The sequence below is a fragment of the Gracilinanus agilis genome, chromosome 3, assembly GCF_016433145.1.
Source record: "Gracilinanus agilis isolate LMUSP501 chromosome 3, AgileGrace, whole genome shotgun sequence".
NCBI lineage: Eukaryota > Metazoa > Chordata > Mammalia > Didelphimorphia > Didelphidae > Gracilinanus > Gracilinanus agilis.
In genome coordinates, this window is record NC_058132.1 from 170,810,276 (window position 1) to 170,833,332 (window position 23,057).

Sequence of the window (23,057 nt, forward strand, 5' to 3'; positions counted from 1 at the left end):
AAACACATTGAGGTCTTCTCTAGCCAAAAAAAGGTTTCTCTCTCAAGATGTTTTCTTTTTTTCCTTCTACTTCACTATTTAACTTGTAAAAAAATCAGGCTTCACTCACTGCCTCAACTTGTTCTCAAGTCATGTAATCTGTCTTTTCCCCCTCACCTTTCTAATAGAAGTAGTTTTGTCAGAATTTTTTTTTCACTTTTCCTTTTCCTCAATCTATGAAACTTCTGACACTGATGACCACCTTCTTGACACTATTCTTTTATGATTCCCCATCTCTCTTGACAGTTCCTTCATTGAGTGATGTGTGGGTATTCTCCAGAGTTCTTTCTTGGCTCTTTTCTTTACACTCTTTCCTTTGGCAGCTTCATTGCTTCAGTTATCACTTGAACTTGGAGTCTCAGAGTCACCTCTGCAACTATCTAGTCTTAACTCGTATGCAAAAGGAACCCCCATTGTAATATATCATGTGAAGGGAATCTCCTGAGGTCTTACCTGTGTCCCTGGACTGTTAGCATTATATCACATGACTGGATGTCATGTGAGAATGCCTTACACATAGGTCATGAGGAACAGAGACCTAAGGACAGGACCTGGAAAATAAAGGTTATGGGTCCAGGGGTAAAGGAGAAATTAAAAGAGGGGATTCAAAGAAGTTGGCTCTCTCTGTTCCCTTGGATAGCAGTGGTGGAGGACTAAGGTTGAGCAAGAGCCGTGTGGAGAGACACATGGTAAGATTAGAAATAGTCTTCAGTCTATCTGCTTTCTCTATTCAAGTAAATATTAATAAACTCTATGGAAATTAAGGACCAGAGAATGTTTAAATTTAATTTAGTTTTTACAGTATGCAACATGGGATCATTTAGTCTTTCCTTGAAGATCTCTAAAGAAGGGAGATCTATCTTTTGAAGTAGATTATTCCACTTTTAAACAGCTATTATTATTAGGAAGTTTTTCTTTGATATCAAGTATAGATTGGCTTCAGACTGTTGTCTTCCTACAACCCATAAAAAGACAAGACAAAACCATATTCCACCCTGGATCTTTATTTCCTCCAAAAGAGACATTTGGATTTAAGTTCCTAGACTCTCAACTCTACAACAGGAAGTCTTAAGTACACTGACTGACATGAAAAAGAATAAGAATAGGACCCCAACATCATTGTCAATGTGGAAGCATCCCTGGCTTCTTGACTTCATTTCCTAATGTATCAAATACTAGGGTCACTTATATGTATCCATTCTAACTTACATAGAGTCTATTGGGTTGCTCACAAGATCACAAGTATCAAACCAGTACTCTGATACTGTTCTATGTTACCCTACTTTTTATGAATTGAGCTGGAAATTAGAACTAACTGTTGTTGGCCAGCTAATATATTGATGTGCCTGTACCCTGTGGCTTCTTGTCATCATAGGGATATGTCACTGTATACAGAATATTTCCTCTTGCTCTTTTAAGGAAATGGACCTCTCTAACTTCACTGCCTTTTCATCATTCACTGTTCTCTTCCCTGCTCCTCAGAGTCCCTTTTCTTATTTGAATAATTCCTTCCCCTTTGTTATGACAGTTCCTATCTCTGGAAGATAATCTCCCATGTTTGTTGAATAGGGAACTTTGACACTTCTGTCCATTGAAGCCCCTCTGTCTCAGTTGTCATTATGCTTGTATTATCCTCATCCTTATTCAGGGCCTGATCTCCTTATTGTAATGATTTCTGAACTGATTTTCAAGAAATAAAATATTTTTAAATGGCTCCTATATATGTGGTATAGTGCTACATTTTGAAATTACAGTGGCAAAAAGCAAGTCAACAAACATTCATAAAATGCTTACTCTGTGTCAGGCACTGTGCTAGGTGCTGTAGATACAAATTTTAAGTTGCTAAGGCACTTGGGATAAGACAAGAGCAGTATAATCAAAACTCATCATAGGATTAACTTTGCTGGCTTTGAAGAAGATTAAAATAAAAATAAAACAAATAAATTCGTATAATCATAACCTTAATTGTGAATGGATTAAACAGTCCAGGAAAATAAGAGAGACCAAATGTTTAACAAAACTTCACAATTTGTTGATATAACATCTAGAAATGACATAGGCTGTAGTATTATCAGATCTAGTTTTTAAAATTGTGGCAGTTATTTTTAATCATTAAAATAATTAAAAGTAATTGGTAAGGATTAGGGAAATGATAAATTAAGAGGTAGGTGACAGTGACCTTTAAGTGGTATGGGAGTAGAAATGTTAAACTGGTAGAATTTAGTCAGAATAACTTAAAGAATTAACAGATTCCAAAGTTCCAATCACAATGTTTGTGAGTTAGAATGTTGGCATCTTGGGATGTGTCTCCACAGACCACTCCTGGGTGTTCTTTCTCTGATGGAGGCATTAGAGTTTCCCATTGGGAGAGGCAAAAAAGGGTCTGGACCCTCACAGATCATCTGCTCCCAGGAGCTTCTGGTTCTTCTATGATAGTAATAGCCTTTGGGTTTCCCATTGGCAAAAGAGAAAGGAACTGGAGTACAATCCTCTTTGAGTCATCTGGTCCCCGGGATCTTAAGTCCTCTCTGATAATGGCTGTGGAGGTTTTTTTTAGGGGAGGGAAGGAAAGGACTGGAAAGTAGATTGTTTCCTTCTGAAGTAGGGAAAAAACTTACAGGTTAATTCAAATGATTTCTTCTACTGCCCCTCCTGTTTTTTTAAAGGCAAATAAGTCCACACCCCAAAATGTGAAAGAAACACAAAGTACAGAGCAATTCACAGAGTTATCATCTCTGTCACAAGATGTAAGAAGTAATTATCAGGAAGAACTAAATAATGCAGATAAGAGCAAATTTGATGCCAGTGAATTGCTCTCAGAAAATATCAATCCAGATGAGCACACTGGTAAGAAAAATGATTTGTTATTTTTATCTTACAGACTTTGACTCAATTTTAGTATTTTCCTGTCTCATATTAATTGGAAGATGTATAACATTGATATTATTTGCTGTTTAAAGTGTAGATGTGTATTTTTATTTAACAGATGAACTGCAAAACAGAGAGCAGAGGCAGAGACTTTCAAAACCACCTGTAGCAAAAATCAGATCACGGCTAGATTTAAATCAACATGAACTTAGTACTATTCAAGAAGTAGAATCACCAAAAAGTGGCAGAGTTTATATTAAAGGTAAGGAAGCATCTACTAATACTACATTTTTATAATTTGCTAAGTTTAGAATACCATATACAGGTTTAAAATATTTCCACGCAATATTTACTTACCATGGTTGTTGAAGTGAAGGTGTCATGTCCCATCCCATCCCATTTTCTCTTCCTTCTCCAAACAAACATTGGATTAGTTTAAAGAAAGTCAACTTCTTTATAATGAAAAAAGTTAAATCAGTTCCTCTGACAACAGTTAGGAATTTGGGCCACAGTAACCTTGCTATTTAAATATGTAGTTTATTTTGCATAGGACAGGTTAAAATTGATATTACCATTCTTCTTGCTGTTTAGTCATCTTTCATTCAATTTATCTATTTCTCTTGAGGGTACACCATTCTTTCAGTCTTCAAAGTTTGCCACTTACAGGTTCATTCAAATGATTTCTTCTACTCCCTCTCCTGTTTTTTTAAAGGCAACTAAATCCATACCCCAAAACGTGGAAAGAAAATACAAAGGACAGCAATTCACACAGTTATCATCTCTGTCCACAAGATGTAAGAATTAATCAAAAAGAACAAAATCATGCAGATGAGAGCAAATTTGATAACTGAATTTTCTTCTCTCTCCTATATTTATTCAGATGCCTAGTCAGTTGACTCTGCCTCTGTCCATCTCATTTATTCCTTTCTCTCCGGTCATATAGCCACCCCCATAGTTCATTTCCTTACCTCTCATCTGGATTATTATAATTGTTCAGTTGTTTCAGTTCTGTCCATATCTTTGTGACTCCGTTTGGGGTTTTCTTGGCAAAGATACTGGAGTAGTTTTCCATTTCTTTCTTCATCTCATTTTACAGATGAGAAAATTGAAACAAGCAGAGTTAAATATCTTGTCCAAGGTCACAAAGCTAGAGTAAGTGTCTGAGGCCAGGTGTGAACTTCCTGACTCAAGTCTTCCTGGCTCAAGGCCAGGTACTCTAAACACTATACCACCTTCCTTTAATTATCAAAAGCCTTCTAAATTTCCATTTTTTTCCCTCTCTAGACCTTCTTCCATATACCTTCCAATTTAATATTTAGACAAGATAGACCTGACCATATTCTACTCAGAAATCTTTGTTTCTCATTTATCTATTTATATAAGATATAATACAAACTTCTAGTCTAGCATCCATCCAATCTAGCATTCACAATCCATCCATACTATCTGGCTCCCATATTCCTTCCTTTTATGTACTCTGTTTAAGCCAAACTAGCTTTTCCTTTTTTGATGTCTTATAATTGATGTGGGTATCTAAGCAGAAGAGCAATAAAGACTAGGCAGTTGGGTTTAAATGTCTTGCCCAGGGTCACACAGTTGGAAGTGTCTTGAGACAAAATTTGAACCTAGGACCTCCTATCTCAAGGCCTGGCTCTAAATCCACTGAGACACCTAGTTGCCACCCAAACTAGCTTTTACCATAACTCAGTATTCCACTCCCATTTCTGTTCTTTTGTACAAGCTGTCCCTCATTCTTAGAATGTATAGTGTAGAGATTAAAATTTATTTACTATAACTAAATATTATATTTTATAAAGTTTTATTAATAATAAACTAACATAAAAAAACTAGAGCGAAAAGGTGCTAAACTAACTTCAACCATGCTCATGAAGAAGAGAGGAAGAAGGAGTTTCAGAACGTATAAACCAATACATGAAGATGCAAATGTACACAAAGGGAAAAGCATTCTAGGTAATACAGAAAGGAATTTTGGATAACGTAGTTTTAGGGGTTCAAGATATTTCTAACTATACAACAGTTTCCTTGTCTTTACCACTTAGAATCCATAGTTTCCTTTAAGACTAAACTCCAGAACTACTTTGTAAAGAAATGTTCCCCTATTTCTCCCAGTTGTTAGTTTTCTCACCCTTTTGAAACTATATTTTATTGATTTTTTTTTCTGTTCTCTGACTATATTATTCCCCTATTCAGTAAATTTTTACTCATCTTACTCAGTAAGCTCCCTCTTGCTTAGAGGACCAGTGTCCCTATTTGAAATTTAAAACCCTTCATAACCTAACCCCAACCTGTCTTTCCAGTCTTGTTTTATGTTATCCTCCTTTCCACACTCTACAGCCTAGCCAGTCAAACCTTCTTGCTGTTACTCACATAAAACATTATGTCTCCTATGCCATTGCTCCAGGCTGTCTCCCGTAGCTGAACTGGACTACCTCCTTAGACTGACTGCAGCTTATAATTCTTCAAAATTGAGTTCATACAACTGCATGAAAACTTTCCTGATGCTCTCAACTCCTGGTGCCCTTGCCCCCAAATTCAGTTTTCACTTATTTTGTATACCATGTATACTGTATGTTTCCCCCAATAAAATATAAGCTCCTTGAGGTCAAGGACAGTTGTTTTTGTCTTTGCATATAACACAGTGACTTCTATATAATAGGTGCTCAATAAATCTTGCTTTGGATTGAAATGCAATAAAACAAGTTAGAATCATAATCGGATTATGGTCATTTAAAGAGACTTGTTTAAATTAAGCATTTGAGGGTGCTTAGGTTAAAAAAGTCTTTGAGAGCTTCATTTATTCCTATAAACTAATAAGATATATTAGTCTTAGCAACATCTACAAGTATATGAGAATATCTTTTGCTTTAAGATCAAAGTAACTTAAGAGTTTCTTCTTAAGAAATCCACAATTTCTTCAGCTAATCCTTGTATAGCATAATCTTGAATCTTTTCACTTTGCTATAGTTCCTTCTCTGGACATAGATTTGATCCATGCCTTTACAAAATGCAGTTCCCTGAACTAAAGAGATGTGATCTGAACAGGGCAAAATATCATGGGACTTTCTTCATTTCCTCATTTTGAACATTATGCTTCTCTAAACCTGAGATCAACTTAATGTGGAAATAGTCTTCATATCTCACAGATGATTCATATTAAATATACACTATGCCAAAATTCCCAGAACTTTTTCCCAGAAATTTTTATCTAGCCTTCCTACCTTCATCTTGTCCTGAATAGATCAGTTGATATATGTCTATATGTATACTGATTTATTCATTTTTTATTTCAGAGAAGAGAGAATGTTATGGAGAGGTGGCTTCCAAATCAGCTTTAAGTGACTCAGATTCTAGCAATTTTGAAGAAACTGTTGATCAAGGTAGAGATCCTATCAGGATTTCAATAAACCGAATCCCAAGTTTGGAGAATATATCACAAGATAGTAATCAGTCCAGTACCCTGCAGACTGCAAAGCCAGTTCATAGTGGTAGAAATGATGGTATGTATCAATCAGGTAAGAGATAAATAAGTTGATTAATAGATTTGTTATCCTTCAAGGTTCAGTTGAAGTCTCACCTTCACAGCAAACACAGTCATAGTCTTCCCTTCTCAAAGTAGTTTTTGGTTTGTTTTTGTTTTTTAATCATATCACTTAGCACCAAACTGTAATATTGTTGCATTGCTTTGTGTTTGCCGGTCTTACTCACCAGCCAGATTCACAGTTTAGAGGGTAGGGATCATTGTTTTATCTTCATTATATCGCCTAATGTTCTGACCACATGTTGAGTGTTTGATGTATACATATTTCTTGATGATTAACAGCTTAGGAAGATGATATAGTATCAGTAAGTGGCAATATAAATGCAGGGTATATTGGATCAAACTTTGTATTTGGAATGAGAAGACCTGGATTAAAATCTCTGTAAATACTACCTGTGTGAACCTGGGCATATCATTCTATGGACTTCAGTTCTCTTCTGTATAAAATGAATGCTTTGGATTTGATGTTCTCAACTCCATTTTGGTTCCAAATCTCATGATTTAGGTAAGCTTGAACTAGATGAATAGTTTTATCATAGTAAGGAGTAGAGCTATACATAATTTAAAGAATACCCAACTTAGAAGGGTAGACAGGTGTATAGTTGTATGATACAACCTGGTTCTCTCAGTCCTCTAAAGATTTATATGACCTAGACATGGAGTATTTGTGAAGTGACTGATTTGCCTAAAAAGAGGGCCTTAAACCATACTAATTTCAATTTACTGTCTGTTTGATAACAAGAATAGTTTGGTTAAATAAAATATTAACTAAAAATGCCATTTTAAAATACTATAAATTGATAAATATTAGAATGTTTTACACATGAAAGTTATAATATTGCCTTTGTTCATGCCTATAAAAACAAATTTTAAAATGAGTTTTAGTTTAAAGAACCTTGCTTAAAGTCACATAGCTTGTATGTGGTTGGGCTGAAACATTTACTCATTTTTCTTGACTCCTAAATAGGTGTTCTTTCTTTTATATGCTATCTTTTGTACATTATTAGCTCTGCGAATTCATTTTTTCTTACTCCAGTTTTAAATCTGTAATCACAAAACTGCTTTTAAATAACAATTACTACTCATTATACTTTAGGCATATGTTTGTAAATAGAACACAGAAAATTATTTGCTATCCATTTGATCCATTGCATAGAGTCCCATCTATAAATCTTCTTCAAAAACTAAATATATGTTTATTCAGATTGCAAACAATCAACAAAAATGAATTCTTCAGTACTTTATGATTATTGATGTTTGTGAGAACACTGAGGCACTATAAGATATTACAGGCATATCTTATTTTATTGTACTTGGGAAACATTGATTTTTTTTTTACATATTGAAGGTTTGTGGCAACCCTACATCAAGCAAGACTACCTGGTGCCATTTTTCCAACAGCATGTGTTCATGTCATGTCTCTTGTGTCATAATTAGTAATTCTAGCAATGTTTAAAATTTTTAATTATTATGTCTGTTATGTTATCTGTGATCAGTGATCTTTGATGTTACTATTATAATAGGTAGGAGGTAGGCCATGTGAACCATGGCCAGATAAAACAGCAAACTTAATTGATAAATCTTGAGTGTTCCAATTTCTCCACCAACCTGCCATTTACTTGTCTCTTTGGGCCTCCCTATTTTTTGACACCCAACAATATCAAAATCAGATTAGTTCAGTTTGAAAGACTGGTTTTGGGGTAAGAATATCATTTTATTAACCAAAAACTCCAAAGATCCCCTAGGCAGATCTATATAAATACAGTTTTAGGAGTTTTTTATTCTGCCTCTCCCTTCAATATTCCAAGACTCCTTTAGTGGGTAAATAGCTATTTAGGAGGTGTTCCATCAAACTCTCAACCGCTTCTCACACCCATAGGTGATGGGGATTAAATAGTCAGGAAAAGAATCATTGTTGTTTACCTATTAACCAGGTTTGTTAAAAGGAAAACATTCCTTGGAATTGTTAAGAATAAAGGAAATATAAAAATGAGGAGAATGGTTGGAGCCTCTGATCCAGAACCCTGACTCAGGAATTCTCTCTTAATATATAGGAATTCTTTGAATAACTGTATATAAAAAATGGATTCTCACAAAGTTGTATAGTGGCCTCAGAGTGTTCAAGTGCATGTCTCTCATTTTATAGCAAAAGGTAGAAATGATTAAGCTTAGTGAGGAAGGCATGTCAAAAGCCATGGTAGGTGGAAAGCTAGACTACAATCCTGATCAGTCAGCAGCCATCAGCACTGAGGTAAGACCTTCCACCAGCAAAAAAGATTATAATTAAATGAAGACTCAGATGATGGTTACCTTTTTTTTAGCAATAAAGTATTATTTATTCAGGTATGTACTTGGTGGGGGTTTTTGGACATAGTACTGTTGCACACTTAATTGACTGCTGTATGATATATACATAACTTTTATATGCATTGGGAAACAAATTCTTGCGACTTGCTTTATTGCAATATTTGCTTTATTTCTCTTCCTTCAAACCCAATTTGGCTGCTACCTTCTCCAAGAAGTCTTCTTATTGGAAGTAACAGCTTTCTTCTTAGATTTTTTTTCAGAATACCTTATTGAGATTTCTTTAACCTATGTCATGTTTCATGTTAGAATAATTTATTTTCATGTATATTCTTTCCCTTTTTAGCTTGTAAGTTCATTGAGGGTAAGAACTGTGTTATTTTTTATTTTATGTTCTCTGAAAGGCTGCATGACATTAATAGATAGAGATCTAACCTTGAAGGGAGGAGGCCTGGTTTCACTTCCTACGTAATATATAGGACACATTTTATATAGTGTCTTAAAATATAGTGGGGACTTAATGTTTTGTTATTTAAATTGAAATGAATTAGCTTAAATTTCAACTTAAAATTCCATTTTTAATTTCCATATTTAGGTCAGGCCAAGAATGTGGTTGCTGAGAATCATGGATTATTCAGTTACGCTGCTGATTTGGGGCAGGAATTGCCTATGTATTCTGGTTCAGGTTTTAAGCCAAAAAAGGTTGGTAATAAGGAAGATTACAATGTAACTTTTGAAGATATATCCTTTTTTCCCCCCTAAATAATCTTGTTAAGTTTAAATAAATGTAAACCATCAATATGGTGTCATCTGAGGTCTACTCTTTTGACGTAGATCAATGATGAAAAATAGCCAAATATGAGCATCAGGAGACCTGGTCTTTGTGGTGCATGATTTGTATGTGTTTCTGAGAAGCAATACATTAGAATGATTCGTGAAAAGTGTATGGGGGTGGGAAATGCAAGTAAGAATGTAGATAAAGGAGGATAAGAGAGAATGTGAGTTTTATTGAGTGAGGAGTAAGTGGGATATATAGAGAGAGAAAGAGTGTGTGTGTGTGCGTGTGTGTGTGTGGGGGGTTGTAAATAAGGTTCCTCAATTCTGTGCAGTGATGAAAGATGCCTTTTTTGCTGACTTTAATTATGAAGTTTTCTACACTTGAACTGAGCCCAGAATTGATATCAATACTGTCAGTGATTTCTTCATGATATGGGAGCTGACAAGTGATTTCTTGTTTTTTTGTTTGTTTTGTTTCTTAGATAATGCAATATGTACCATGGTCAATTAATGACTTTGGTTCCCAGTCTCATGCACAGGAGCTACAACATGACCAGTCTTCATTAACAGTATCTAGTGGGAGCTTCTTAAGTAATGAAAAGTTTCATTTAAACCTTACAAATTCAGGTAATGATGCGTTCATGTAAACCCAAATAAAATGAAAATGCTAGCATAGATGTCTGTTTTGTAAGTTATACACATTACCCAAATCCATCTTATATGTTATTGCTTACTCTTTTCTTAAGAATCTATCAGTTAAACTACAGCATTCTCATTCTGGCCTTCAAGAGCTTTTATTAACTGTCCTATCTTTTCTTTTGAACCTTTACCTTTCAGTATTTCCTAACACAAACTTTCACTCTGATTAGACATGCATATTCCTTTCTTTTATTTGTTATGTTCTTCCCTTCTCTTTGATGTTCTTACTCATCTTTGCCACTATATTCCTTTATTTGTATTAGGGCCCAGGTCAAGTCACATTTAAACCTAGACTACAATGATCTTTCCATTTTCCAAATTGCTATAGCAGGGGGCAGCTGGATTGAGGCTAAGCTTAGAGATGGGAGGTCCTAGGTCAAATCTGGCCTCAGACACTTCCCAGCTGTGTGACCCTGGGCAAGTCACTTAACCCTCATTGCCTAGCCCTTACTACTCTTCTGCCTTGGAACCAATACATGGTATTGATTTCAAGATGGAAGGTAAGGGTTTTAAAACTAAATAAATGAATGAATGAATGAAATAATAAATTGCTATAGCACAATCTTATACTTGATTGTATATAACTAATTTTTTGTTTGGTGTTTATTTCATGTAAATCTGCCCCATCCCACCCCAGGTAAATTGTTTTCTTACAGGCTACTTTTATATCTTCCATGTATCTAAGGCCAGTACTATCTATATGCAAAGCTATCATTGAATAGTAACAAGGGCTTTTTCTGTGGAAATAACCACAGTCACCTTTCCATACCGTATCAGTGAAAAGAGATCAATAAAACTTGCTTTCAATAATAAATTCCTAATTCAACTGAATAATAGAGATTATTATTTTGGGAGTTTATGCCTCTTCCCCCAGAAAGTTTTTCTAGATGCCCAACTAGTTCACCTAGCAACAAAATTAGGAAGGTGTTTAAACATTATCATTAATCTGATACCAATAAAGTTACATTTATTTTTAAACTAAATCTTAAGTTACTGGGAACTGCAAGGTGGCTTAGTAGTAGATAAGAGAGCCAAATCTGGAGATGGAAGGAACTAGGTTCAAGTCTTCATTCAGATACTTCCTAGCTTTGTCCCTGGACTTAACCCCAATGGCCTAGCCCTTACCACTCTTCTGCCTTGCAACTGATACTTACTAGAGATTCTAAGACAGAAGGTAAGAATTTTTTTTAAGTAAATTACTGATGCATACTAGGTAGAGTTTCAGTCATATTATATCCATTAGTACTATAATAAATAAGCCTTCACTGTTTCTTAATAAATACAGAATAGCATTATCTTCTTTTCTTTCTGATGGTACCTTTCCCATTGGGAGGAATATCAAAACAGTATACAATGGACATTACTGTTATGCCTCTTCACAAAACCTATCATAGAGGTTAAGTGGTGTAGGTATGAATATGGTACAGTATAAAATGCTTGTGTATTTTAATTAAATAAAAATTTTTCATAGTCCTTTTCCAGTAGTGTAAAAACAAGATAAGACTTTTGTTTGAAGAGAGATGGAAAAACTCTTGAGGTATATGCTTATACTACTGTGTGGAGTGGAATTTGGAGGGGAGCTAGTACCCCCAGAAATCACTCTAATGAGCAGACAGGAGACTTTATAAGATGCTGGCAGAGAAAAGTGGCTTTATTTGGATAAAATGGCAGGCAGCAAGGACGAGTGGAGGGAGGAAAAGGGATTCGATTCTGTCCACATAAGCAGCTTGCTTGAAGTAAAAATGTCCTCTCTTCTAGTTACAATCACAGACTTATAATAATCCTGACACAAGATTCTTCTCCTTCCCTCTGTCCAACCCCACAGCATGGGAGGGCTGTGACATTTCAAGTCTTGATCACGTGATTTTCAGCATTATATACTCCAAAAGGCCCCTGTGATCAAGAAAAATCCATGACTATCATGGGATTCCCAGCCTAGGACCATAGAAACTCACTGTTCCTTACTCCTTTGGCTCCTTTGACTTTCTTTCCAGACAACAGATAAACTCTTCTCTAGGTTTTTGAAAGTATGTCAGGGAAACTGGTGGGGAGTTGGGGGTGGAGGAGCAGGAGCTGTAGTCTAAGGAATAGTAATACTAAGTGGTCTTGAAAATTGAAGTTACAAGCTAAATACTACTATGAGAAATAAACACAGAATCTCATCCCACACACTACTAAAGACAGGAGGAATCTTCTAAACATAAGTCTCTGTTGCATGTAGAAGTGTTTTAAGTACAGTAGAGATTATGCTTTTTCAGCAGATCATAGATAAAAATGAAAAAGATAGAAAAAAGTTACCTGAGAGAAATATAAAATGGAAGAGATAGAAAAAAGTTACTTGAGAAATATAAGCTTTCAAGATAGAAATATTTTAGGACAGTCTTTTCAGATACTATTCATCTGTATTTTACATATAAGTGCATGCCCCTTCACTCTCCCCATAATTTCTTACTAATTTTTGATAGCTAACCATTAAGGTCCTTTCCTAAACCTCTCAATCCTTTGCATATTTACTCTTGTTCTTACCCATACAAAATACATGTAAAATCCAATAACAAATGCATTCATTAAGACATGAAGCAGGGCAGCTAGGGCTGGCTGAGTAGTTAGAGAGCAAGGCCTGGAGTCAGAGGATGCTGGGCTCAAATATGACCTCAAGCACTTCCCAGTCCCAGTTGCCTAGCCCTTCTTCTGCTTTGGAAACAATGCATAGTATTGATTCTAAGAAGATACAGGTTTTAAAAAAAGACATGAAACAATGCAAACATCAGGGAAAATATTCAATTAGCAAAACATTCCGAGTGGGTGAAGGACACAGTCACTTCAGAAACTTGTACGCCTATCAGTATGCATTAGAGTATGATATCATCTGCATTTTTAAAGTGTCTTACCCAATATTTTCAGAGAAAGGAAGAAAAAGACAAACAATTATCACTTCATTTATGGAGTTGAGGTTGTAGTCATCTGTGTTATAATCTTACTCACTGCTCTTGTTTCACTCTCCCACTTCACTCATGTAGCTCTCATAGCCTCATTTTCTTTTGCGTTTGTTTACATAAGGCTTTTCTCAGCTCTCTTCATTTCCATTTTCTTCTCTTGTGGCTAAAATACATTCTTTCTCCTCAAGTTTTTGCTCCCTGATTCACTACAGATTCTTACTATACATTTTTCATGAAAAGAGAATCTCAGACTTTATCTTGTGGACATCAGCCTTCCTGTTGTACAACTGTGAGCAGCTGAAAAACATCTATAAAAAAAGGAAGTTTTCTCTGGTTATATTACATGTATCTTGTACTTCAGTGCTGTTTGAATCACTGTATAGAGCTCTTAGCTTCAGAGTTTGGAGCTTTAGGTATACAAGAGTGGTGAATTAAGGGATTTAGTGAGAAAGAGCAATCTGGAGCTAGATGATGTGACTAAGGGAAGAAAAACAAACCTGCTTCCCCTCTTCTTTTAGTCTTATTGTTCGTTTCTTCATTATTGTTAGTTTTGTAACTGATTCTAACATGAGCTCTTTAAAACCAAAGTATATATAAAGGCTTCTCCATATTCTGATTATCCTCAGGTTTGGGGTTTGTAGCATTGGAGCTTCATGTCTTTAGTCATTGAATGTGTTTCTAGGCTTAAATACCTCAGATAATGAAGGTCTGAGCTTATCAAATCACTTTGTTGATAATATTGGGGTGAGAGGGGACCAGAACATTTTTTATTTGAATTGCTCCAAAGTACAATAACAATCTTGTTCACAATATTTATTTAGGGCTTATATTGAATAGTTCAGAATTATTGTTTTTCTTTTTCCTAAAATTCTAATAGTTGTTCCCAACTTTACAGAATTTGAACAAACTTTTCCACATTTACATCATCAGATCTTTTATCATCTGGAACCAAAGTGTGACTTGGATTTTTCATCATCTCTTTCTCCATCTGGACTTTCTCAAGATTTGAATAGGGTATTTAATATTATATATTAATAGAACTTAAAAAAATAAGTTGTTGTTATAGTGGAATTTGACCCATAATAATAAAGGCAAATAAAAATCGGGAAGAAAAATTAAAAAATATAAACTCAGGACTACAGAATGCAGAATATCGAAAAAATGTCATTTTCCAGTAGTGTTTTTTAGGTTGGAATTGAGTTTGAACATGGAACTTATTCCTCTTATTAGAGTACTTTATTAGCCCATGTTAATATAATATTTGTCAGTGTAGTGTTAGTGTGAAAGCATCATAGCAATAAACACATTGGCTGTCATGTTAATATTTTTCTTATAAACTTTTGTGTGCCTTTCTGTCAGAGCACATATCCTTCAACCCCTGAAAGCCAAGATGCATTTGGATCTCGTGAAAGCACAACCTCCACCACAGCTATGAAGACCAGCCTTCATTCCTTTCTTGACATAGATTTGCATTCTGCTTTGAATAGAATGACTCTTGGTTTCTCCCAAACTGAAGATTTTCCTAAGGAAAAAACTACTTTGGGTATGTATTTCTTAGGTAATTAAATTGGCTTCAGTGAAATCATAATTGATAAGATTTCTTGGTTATCCAAAGATCAAATGAAATATCACAGGATGTTTGTTCTGCCCATTATGCAAGCAATGTGGAGAGAGTACCATACTAGTGGGCTTCTAGGCTCAGGTTACCTAATACAAGCTTCTCAAAGGAAGGATTGTTTTTCCTTTAATTTGCATCCCCAGTGTTTACTACATGGCCTGGAATAGATAAGCCACTAATAACTACCTGTTGACTGAGGGGGGAAAAAAGAAATATCATAGGCTGATAAGGATCTTTTCCTATCTTTGCCATCTGGAAATTGTTCCCATAGTTTCACAATGAATATTTCTAAGTGTAGGTTTCTTTAGGACATTTTATGATTTGGTTTATGCTGATGTGACAAAAACAAAATTTTTGTTTTTTTCAAAAGAGATATCAAGGTTAATAAACATGATATTTTGGATGTAGTACTTGAAAAATTAATTTTAGTAGAGAAAAGCTAATAGAATTTTATAATACTGTGATTCAGTCTCTTTGAATAAGAATAGTTAGTTTAGGGCCATGTTGACAAACCTATGGCACCCATGTTGGAGGGAGCTGCTCCCTTCCCTCTCTCCACCATGCCTTAGGACATTACCCACTCCTCTGCCCAGGAACCTAATGGGATGGGCATTCTGTCTCTAAAAGGTTGAAGATCACTGGTTTAGGGTATTAAAAACTAAATATTCCTCTCTAAATTTTTTCACCTTTTGTTTAGTACTCAGAAAAGTTTACTTGTCTTTCTATTTATGCAGCTTATATATGGATATTATTGATAATTGTAAGGAAATTAAAGCACTGTGATTTCCTTGCTATGTAGTACTTAGTTATACAAATACTATTGTTTTGGTCTATTTCCAAATTCCACATATATGTAATTAATTGGTTTTTGAAAACTATTTTTAAAGCAATGTCTGAAGAATCATTCCAGCCACTTCAGCCTGAATCTACCCCAGGTGACAGAAGCCACTCTGTTGATTTACCAAGCATTATCAGCATTGAAGCTGAAGGACCTTCACAAGACTTTAGAAATGAAAATATTCCTCCTAGAAAGCAGTATGAGGAATTACTGACACAAAAGGGAAGTGGTTGTTTCTCTCCATCAGGGGAAAATCTGCAAAGTCCTACTTTTAGTTCATCTGATGATCCAGATCTTTTTGGTAAAATGAAGATGCCACATAGCACACCTTATGATTCTTCTTCAAGCAAGAGTTCAACAAAAGACCCAATGGAATCCAAGAAGGAGAATTTGGGTTTTGAAGAATTATCTGATGAAATGAAAAGGAGTCAAACCGAAATTATTGCAGGTGCTCAGAGTGAAACAAATAGTAGATGTTTGGTCAGAGATCCAAAGACAGTTTCAGAAAGTTCAAGTAGAACCATATCCATTGAAGAAAATGTGGAGATCTTTAGAAATACACCTCAACCACCACCATCATCATTCTTAATAAATCTCAGATCATGTTCTTTCCAGAGCTCTATACCAATTTGGGTAAGTGAGGTAAATGAATCCTCAAAGTAGTTATTATTTTATCTCCTGATTCTGGAAAGGAATTATTCAGATGAGCCTGATTATAAGTCTGTCTTGATATGAAAGATGTACTTAACAGCTCCAAGGGTATTTTATGTCCAAAGTATTTTATGTCTAAGACATCAGCCCTATTCAGATGGTGGGCTTGTCTTCTGGCTAAGATAATTCTCCACATTGATGTAATTTAGCAGAGATTACATGTTAACATTTTTCATTATTTGTAAGCTGTTAAATAGAATCTATGGTAGTGAATTCTAACCTCATTGTTATAGGTTTCATTACTTATGTTCTGCTTGACTTGCCATCTGACTCGGAACTAGTCATTTTTCTTTGTAGTTTTTAGGTAACAATGTCAATTTTTTAGACTTATGAATTATTAATGTAATTTTATAGTTATTATTTCCTAGGGGCTTCCCACATTGATTTAGAACTTAATTAGGCACCCAATCAATAGCACTTTTGGAGCCAGAAGATTGTTAACCAAGGGAGGGAGCCATCTGATTTAGACTTCCAAATACTTAGAAATTAAAGCATACATTATTATTTTCTTCAAGGATTGGGTCAGTGGTGTCAAATTGGATAGAAAACTACAAATTAACTATCTTCTAGTTTTATTTTGTTGAACATTTCCCTCAGTTGAGTTTGACTTATGAACTAGATGTTCTCTAGGATCCATCTGAACTTTAACATTGTCTTATTCAATGCTTCTCAATAAGTGGAGCTTTGTCCTTAGTGTCAAAGCAGTAGAACATCAGGATATGAACCCTCCTTATAAGAAGCACCCTTCTTATTTACTATTTATTAATGGTAATCTAGGACACCTAAGAGGCAGAGTGTATAGTGTTTTGGGCTTAGAATCAGAAAGACCCGAGTTCAAATTCACCCTTAGATACTTATTAGCTGTGTGACCCTGGGCAAGTCATTAAATTTTGGTTACTTCAGTTTCCTGAGTAAAACGAACTGGACAAGGAAATGGCAAATCCATGCTAGTATCTGTGCCAAGAAAACCCCTAAAGGGGTCATGAAGAGTCATACGTAGATGAAACAACTGAACAGTAGCAATAGTGGAAGACATGACAGCAGTTCAATACAGTGTTTTTAGAAGGCCGTTCTTGATGTCAAAAAGACTTCTGTTCAAGTCCTGCCTTTAACACATATTAGTTTTAGGATTATGTGTAAGTCATCTTCTCGTTGCCCCAGGCTCTTGTCTAAAACTACCATTTACAAATGAGTTGCCAGCCTGTATCACTAATGTCAGTTCACTATATGGATGAAATCATAGGTTTTGACTTGAAAATTTATGCCAAGTTGTAGTTGACATTTATATAGTACTTTAAGGTTGTGCAAAGAAAGTAGTTTCCATATACTACTTCATTTGATACTCTCAACAATATTACTATTATATGTAATTCATGTATTTTTATCTCCAGCTTACAAATAAGGAAGCTGAGGCTATGGTTATATAGTCAATGTCAAGGTGCTGGGATCACATAGATGATAAGCAGCAAAGATGAGATTCTGACTCATGTTTTCTTAACTCTTTATCATAGGACTAGGCTTGAGGAGTAAGAGCAAGTGGCTATAACCAAAGTTTCATTTTGATAAAACTTCTAGGTGAGGTGGAAGTGACTGTTCACAAAAGCTTTTGTTCAAGGTCCTCTAGGTTTTGCTAAGGTAGAAAGTTTTGAGGTGTAGCCCAAAGTGTGAGTGTACGTACATTTCTCCCAAGAGAATCTATATCTGAGGATTGGCCACTCAATGATCATTTTCCTAAGGCCTAAAGGATGACAAATTACATTGATTAGAGGGAGTATCCTCACTGATGAAACTGTGAATTCTAAGTATTGAAGCAAGTCAGTCTTTTGGAAGTTTGACAAGTCTGTCTTGCATGATTTTACTTCTGGCCTGACAAACACTTTGTGCTATCTGCAGGGAAGATATGTTCCCACAGTCCAAATATTTACTATCATCTTAACTGCTGTGTTGTTCTACTGTATCCTGAAAACTCCTGACACTAATACCCTGTTTAATTAAATTATTTTCCTGAATTATGTCACTTTTATTGTTCCTTTAACTTTTCGCTGCTACTGGAATATATACCTTGATGTGATAATATGGTTATTAAACAACTATTTTTCATTAGCCAAAAAAGTCATTTCCTGTCTGGCAGACATACCAAATCAGGCATTGAATTGCTTTTTTTTTTTTTTTTTTGAAAGCTCTTGGTTCAAAGGGAGAAGAGTGGTAAAGGGTAGGCAATGAGACTGCCCAGGGTCACACAGATAGGAAGTATATGAGGCTAGATTTTAACCCAATATCTTCAGTTCTAGGCCTGGTTTTCAATCCACTGAGCCACCTGGCTGCCTGAATTGCTTTTTAATCTCTGGTTTGGTTTTTTTTTAAAACATTGGCACTAACTATTTTGGTGGTGTTAATGGAATCCCAAGGGTTATGGTTTCTATGGATTTTTTTTTGTTTTTTAGTAGGTACAAGGTTTTGTTTTGTTTTTTAACTCCCCTTTAAATATTTTTTAAAACATCTATTCCTTGGCAACTTCTCTGTTTATTTTCTCTTTGGACATAAATAGGTACTAAAATTGCTTTTATTTTACTTTGAGAAATAATGATTTATAAAAACTATCTACTTACCATTGCTTTTTAGGAGACTGAGTCTGGACAGGGTATCATGGAAGAGCCTGAACTTACTTTAATCAGTTCCTGTGGTAATAGTATTATAGAGCCAGAGGAAAATTTGATCCAAGAAGAAAATAAAGAGAATGAATTGAACAGCTGTTTTCAGGTAAGTTTTATAAAGTGAATTTAAAAACATTTCATTTATATAACAAGCACAGCTATTTGAAATATATTGGGGGACCAGGAAATTAGCCAAAAATAAATTTGAATATGAAATCCCATACCCCTTATGATTTTGATATTGTATTTTTTAACATATATATTCATTCAATAATTCTGAAATACTATATATTTTTTATAGTTTTATAATACTTTATAGCTATTTTATACTGCTATTGTCTCCTCACCACCTTCCCATGCTACCTGGCTAAGCTATGCATCCTTCTCATCTACTCTGTGAGCCAGAAACTTAGTTTTAATCCATAGGTTTCTGACTCATAGCTATCCACAATAGCCTATTTTTATGTTGACCTCTGCTCAATCATCACAGCTTGCAGTACTTCCATGCTAAGAGTAGAGGTTACAATCAGTGGCATGACTGGCACTGGCCAAGACCATTGGAGGGAGGGATCAAGATATAGGACCAGGATACACTGGAAACTTTACTTGAGTTGGACAGTGCTTTCTTACTGACATTCCTCTCTATAAATGGCTATATAGGGAAACCACTCAAGGCTAGTAGTGGTCTTCAGTTGCTAATTAGAGTCCAGGTTTACTTTGAGAAATAATGATTTATAAAAGCTACTTTTTTATGATTGCTTTTTAGGAGATTGAGTCTGGACAGGGCATCATGGAAGAGGCTGAACTTACTTTAATCAGTTGCTGTAGTAATAGTATTATAGAGTCAGAGGAAAATTTGTTCCAAGAAGAAAACAAAGAGAGTGAATCAAACTGCTCTTTTCAGGTAAGTTTTATGAAGTGAATTTAAAAACATTTCATTTATATAACAAGCACAGCTATCTGAAATACATTGGAGGACCAGAAAATTAGCCAAAAATAAATGTGAGCAACTAAAATAGATGTCACATTGGCAGACATTGAAGGAGGAATGTAGCCTTTAGTTAAGAAATTGAACTAGGTTATTTCTGAGGTTTTATAAATTTCTGGAGTGTGTTTTGCACATAAGAAAAGCCCTAAGTCAGAATTAATTTGCCCTTATTTTATACACATTCTTTGATGTACTTTTCTGCTAGGAAAATACCAGTGGTTTGCTAATAAAGCATAATGTGATCATCGGTGTTCATTGTGTTTAAAAAAGGAAAATATGTGAAATATATATTAGTTTAAACCCTTACCTTCCACCTTAGAATCAGTACTATGTATTGGTTCCAAGGCAGAAAAGCATTAAGGGCTAAGCAATGAGGGTTAAGTGACTTGCCCAGGATCACACACCTATAGAAGTATATGAGGTCAGATTTGAATCCAGGGCCTCCTGTCTCTGGGCCTGTCTCTCAATCCACTGAGCCACCTAGTTGCCCCTGTGAAATATTTTAAGAAAGATTATATTTAAAATGATTAAAATGTTAAGGCTAAAACTTAGATTTTGGTCATCTTAGTGAAAACTTTTCCAAAATGTATTCTATATTTAAGCCAATTAAGACATTTATTTGGAATATGTTTTATGACTATTTAACATGTTGAAAATTAAGGCTGTTTTTAAGGAAAATATTAATACTTTTTAACGAGAAGGTATATACTACCTTTGTTACCACATTTGGCTCATAAAGTAAAACAGATGGATGCTACAGGTATAATATTATGGGTTATCTTTACTATCAGTGTAATACCCCTCCACAGGCAGTCTTCCTCACAGATGGAGTCTCCTTCCTCTAAAGTACCCAAACTCTTACACATCAACATAATGCTCAGCAGGCACATGTAAACATCAAGTTGTAATTAACCAAACTATTGAGCCATCAGAATGTTGTAGTTCATTTAATTTTAGTTTCTAAAATATAACAGTAAGAACAGAAAGTACAATTTGTAGAAACTCATTGATTATTTGATTATCAAAGGGTTTTTTTTTAGCATATATTATTTACTTTTGGCATTCTCTCCTTTTAAATTCTGAGTTCTAAATTCTCTCTTTTCCTCCCCAACCACTGAGAAAACAAATAAAATTATATCAGTTATACATGTGAAGTCATGCAAAACATTTCCATATTAATCATATCACCAAAAAGGGGGCAAAAATATTAAGCAAAACTATATTTCAGTTTGCACTCAGAGTTGATCAATTTTCTTAGGAGGAGGTTAGCAGTTTCTTTTTGTTTGTTTTTTTATCCTAAGACCTTTCAAATTGCCTTGGATCAGTTTTGATCAAGGCTTCCACAGTTGATCATCACTATAACATTATTTTACTATACACGATGATCTCTCAGGATCTTCTCACTTCACTTTGCATCATATAGGTTTTACATGTTTATTTTCTGAAACCACACTACTCATCTTTTCCCACAAACACAGTAGAATTCCATCACAATGATGCCACAAACTGGTTCAACCATTCTCCAGTTAATGAGCATCCCTCAAATTTCAATTCCAACACTACCAAAAGAGCTACTATAAAAAAATTTGTACATATAGGGTCTTTTCTTTTTTTCTTCAATCTCTTTGAGATACAGACCTAGCAATGGTATTGCTAGGTGAAAGGGGTATAATCCTTTGGGCATGGTTCCAAATTGTATCTCAGAATGATTGAACCAGTTCAATTTGTTAGTATACCTATTTTTCCTTATTTTTCTAGTATTCATCATTTCTGATTAGGTGTGATGTACCACAGAGTTGTTTTAATTTGCATTTCTTTAGTCAGTAGTGATTTAAAGCATTTTTTCATATGACTATAAATACTTTTGATCTCTTCTTTGAAAATTGCCTGTTCATATTCTTTGGTCATTTATCAATTGAGGAAAGACGTGTATTTTTATAATTTGACTCCATTCCCTATATCTTTGAGAAGTAAGGCCTTTATTACAGAAACTTAATGTAAAAAAATTTTTTTTAATTCATTTTCTATGGCACTTTTTAGCAAAATATAATTTCCATGATTATAATTGTTACCTCTGCTTTTTTTAAAAGTAAAGTTGCATATAGCTTTAGTTCTGTTTGTGTTTTTCTGTTTGAAATATGTCTCTTATAAACAGCATATTGTATTCTGGTTTCTAATCCATCCTACTATCCATTTCTGTTTCGTGGGCAAGTTCATCTCATTCACATTCATAGTTATGATTACCATGTATTTTCTTCCATCTTATTTTCTTCTGTTTATCATTCTCTCATTTGATCTTATTCCCCCCCTAAAAGTGTTTTGTTTCTGGCCACTGTCCCCCTTAATCCAGATGCTCTTTGATCTCCCATATCTAATCCTCTTACCCTCTTATTTCCCAATTGGGTAGGATAGTGTAAGATTTAAATTAATATCAATAACTCCAAGTATTAATTTTATAAAGTTTATTAAACACTTGAAGTAGAAGAAATAGAAGTTCAAAGCCTAATTTTCTAACTAAAGTAAGACCATGTGTGTACATTCTCCTGCCTGACTGAAGCCAGCTTCAGTAGCCACATTCAGGGAAAGAGAAAAAGAAAGAAGCAGGGTGACACCAAAATTATATCCTCCCTACATTAGCATGTAGCATAAACATACAGATGGGATGCTGGGCAAGAGAGTCCTGAGGAGCAAATTCTATCCACACAATAGATAGCCAACTAAGTCACCAGGCATTTATTAAAAAGCACTTAGTTTGTGCCAGTCACTGTGCCCTTTGCCATATATACAACGAAAGTCAAACAATAGATAATCCTTGCCTTCAAGGAGCCTCACAGTCTAATAAGAAGGATGTCATGAAAATAACTACAAACAAGCTTTAGAAAGGATAAATGGGAGATAATTGGCAGAGGAGAGGTACTAGAATAAAGAGAAATTGAGAAAGACTTCTTGCAGAAATGGGAGTTTTTCTCAGTCTTGAAGGAAGTCAGGATATAAAGGTTGAGAGAATTCCAGATAGAGAGCTTCACCAATGACTGAGAAATAAGCTAATATCAGGCCTGGAAG

General features: G+C 34.8%; 1 protein-coding gene and 1 non-coding gene across 2 annotated transcripts in view; both read left to right on the top strand.

The window, feature by feature from the left end:
- The window catches only part of CEP295 (centrosomal protein 295), an 84,387-nt gene that overhangs the window by 42,040 nt on the left and 19,290 nt on the right, over positions 1–23,057 (top strand). Inside the window, 10 exon segments of the mRNA XM_044668372.1 lie at positions 2,706–2,886; positions 3,026–3,169; positions 6,219–6,425; positions 9,366–9,472; positions 10,030–10,174; positions 14,081–14,199; positions 14,545–14,728; positions 15,691–16,274; positions 18,975–19,112; positions 19,773–19,910. Of these exon segments, the coding sequence (XP_044524307.1) occupies positions 2,706–2,886; positions 3,026–3,169; positions 6,219–6,425; positions 9,366–9,472; positions 10,030–10,174; positions 14,081–14,199; positions 14,545–14,728; positions 15,691–16,274; positions 18,975–19,112; positions 19,773–19,910 (1,947 nt within the window).
- LOC123243489 lies at positions 9,604–9,683 on the top strand. The gene has a single exon (XR_006506011.1). It is a non-coding gene; the product is annotated as a small nucleolar RNA U2-19 (small nucleolar RNA).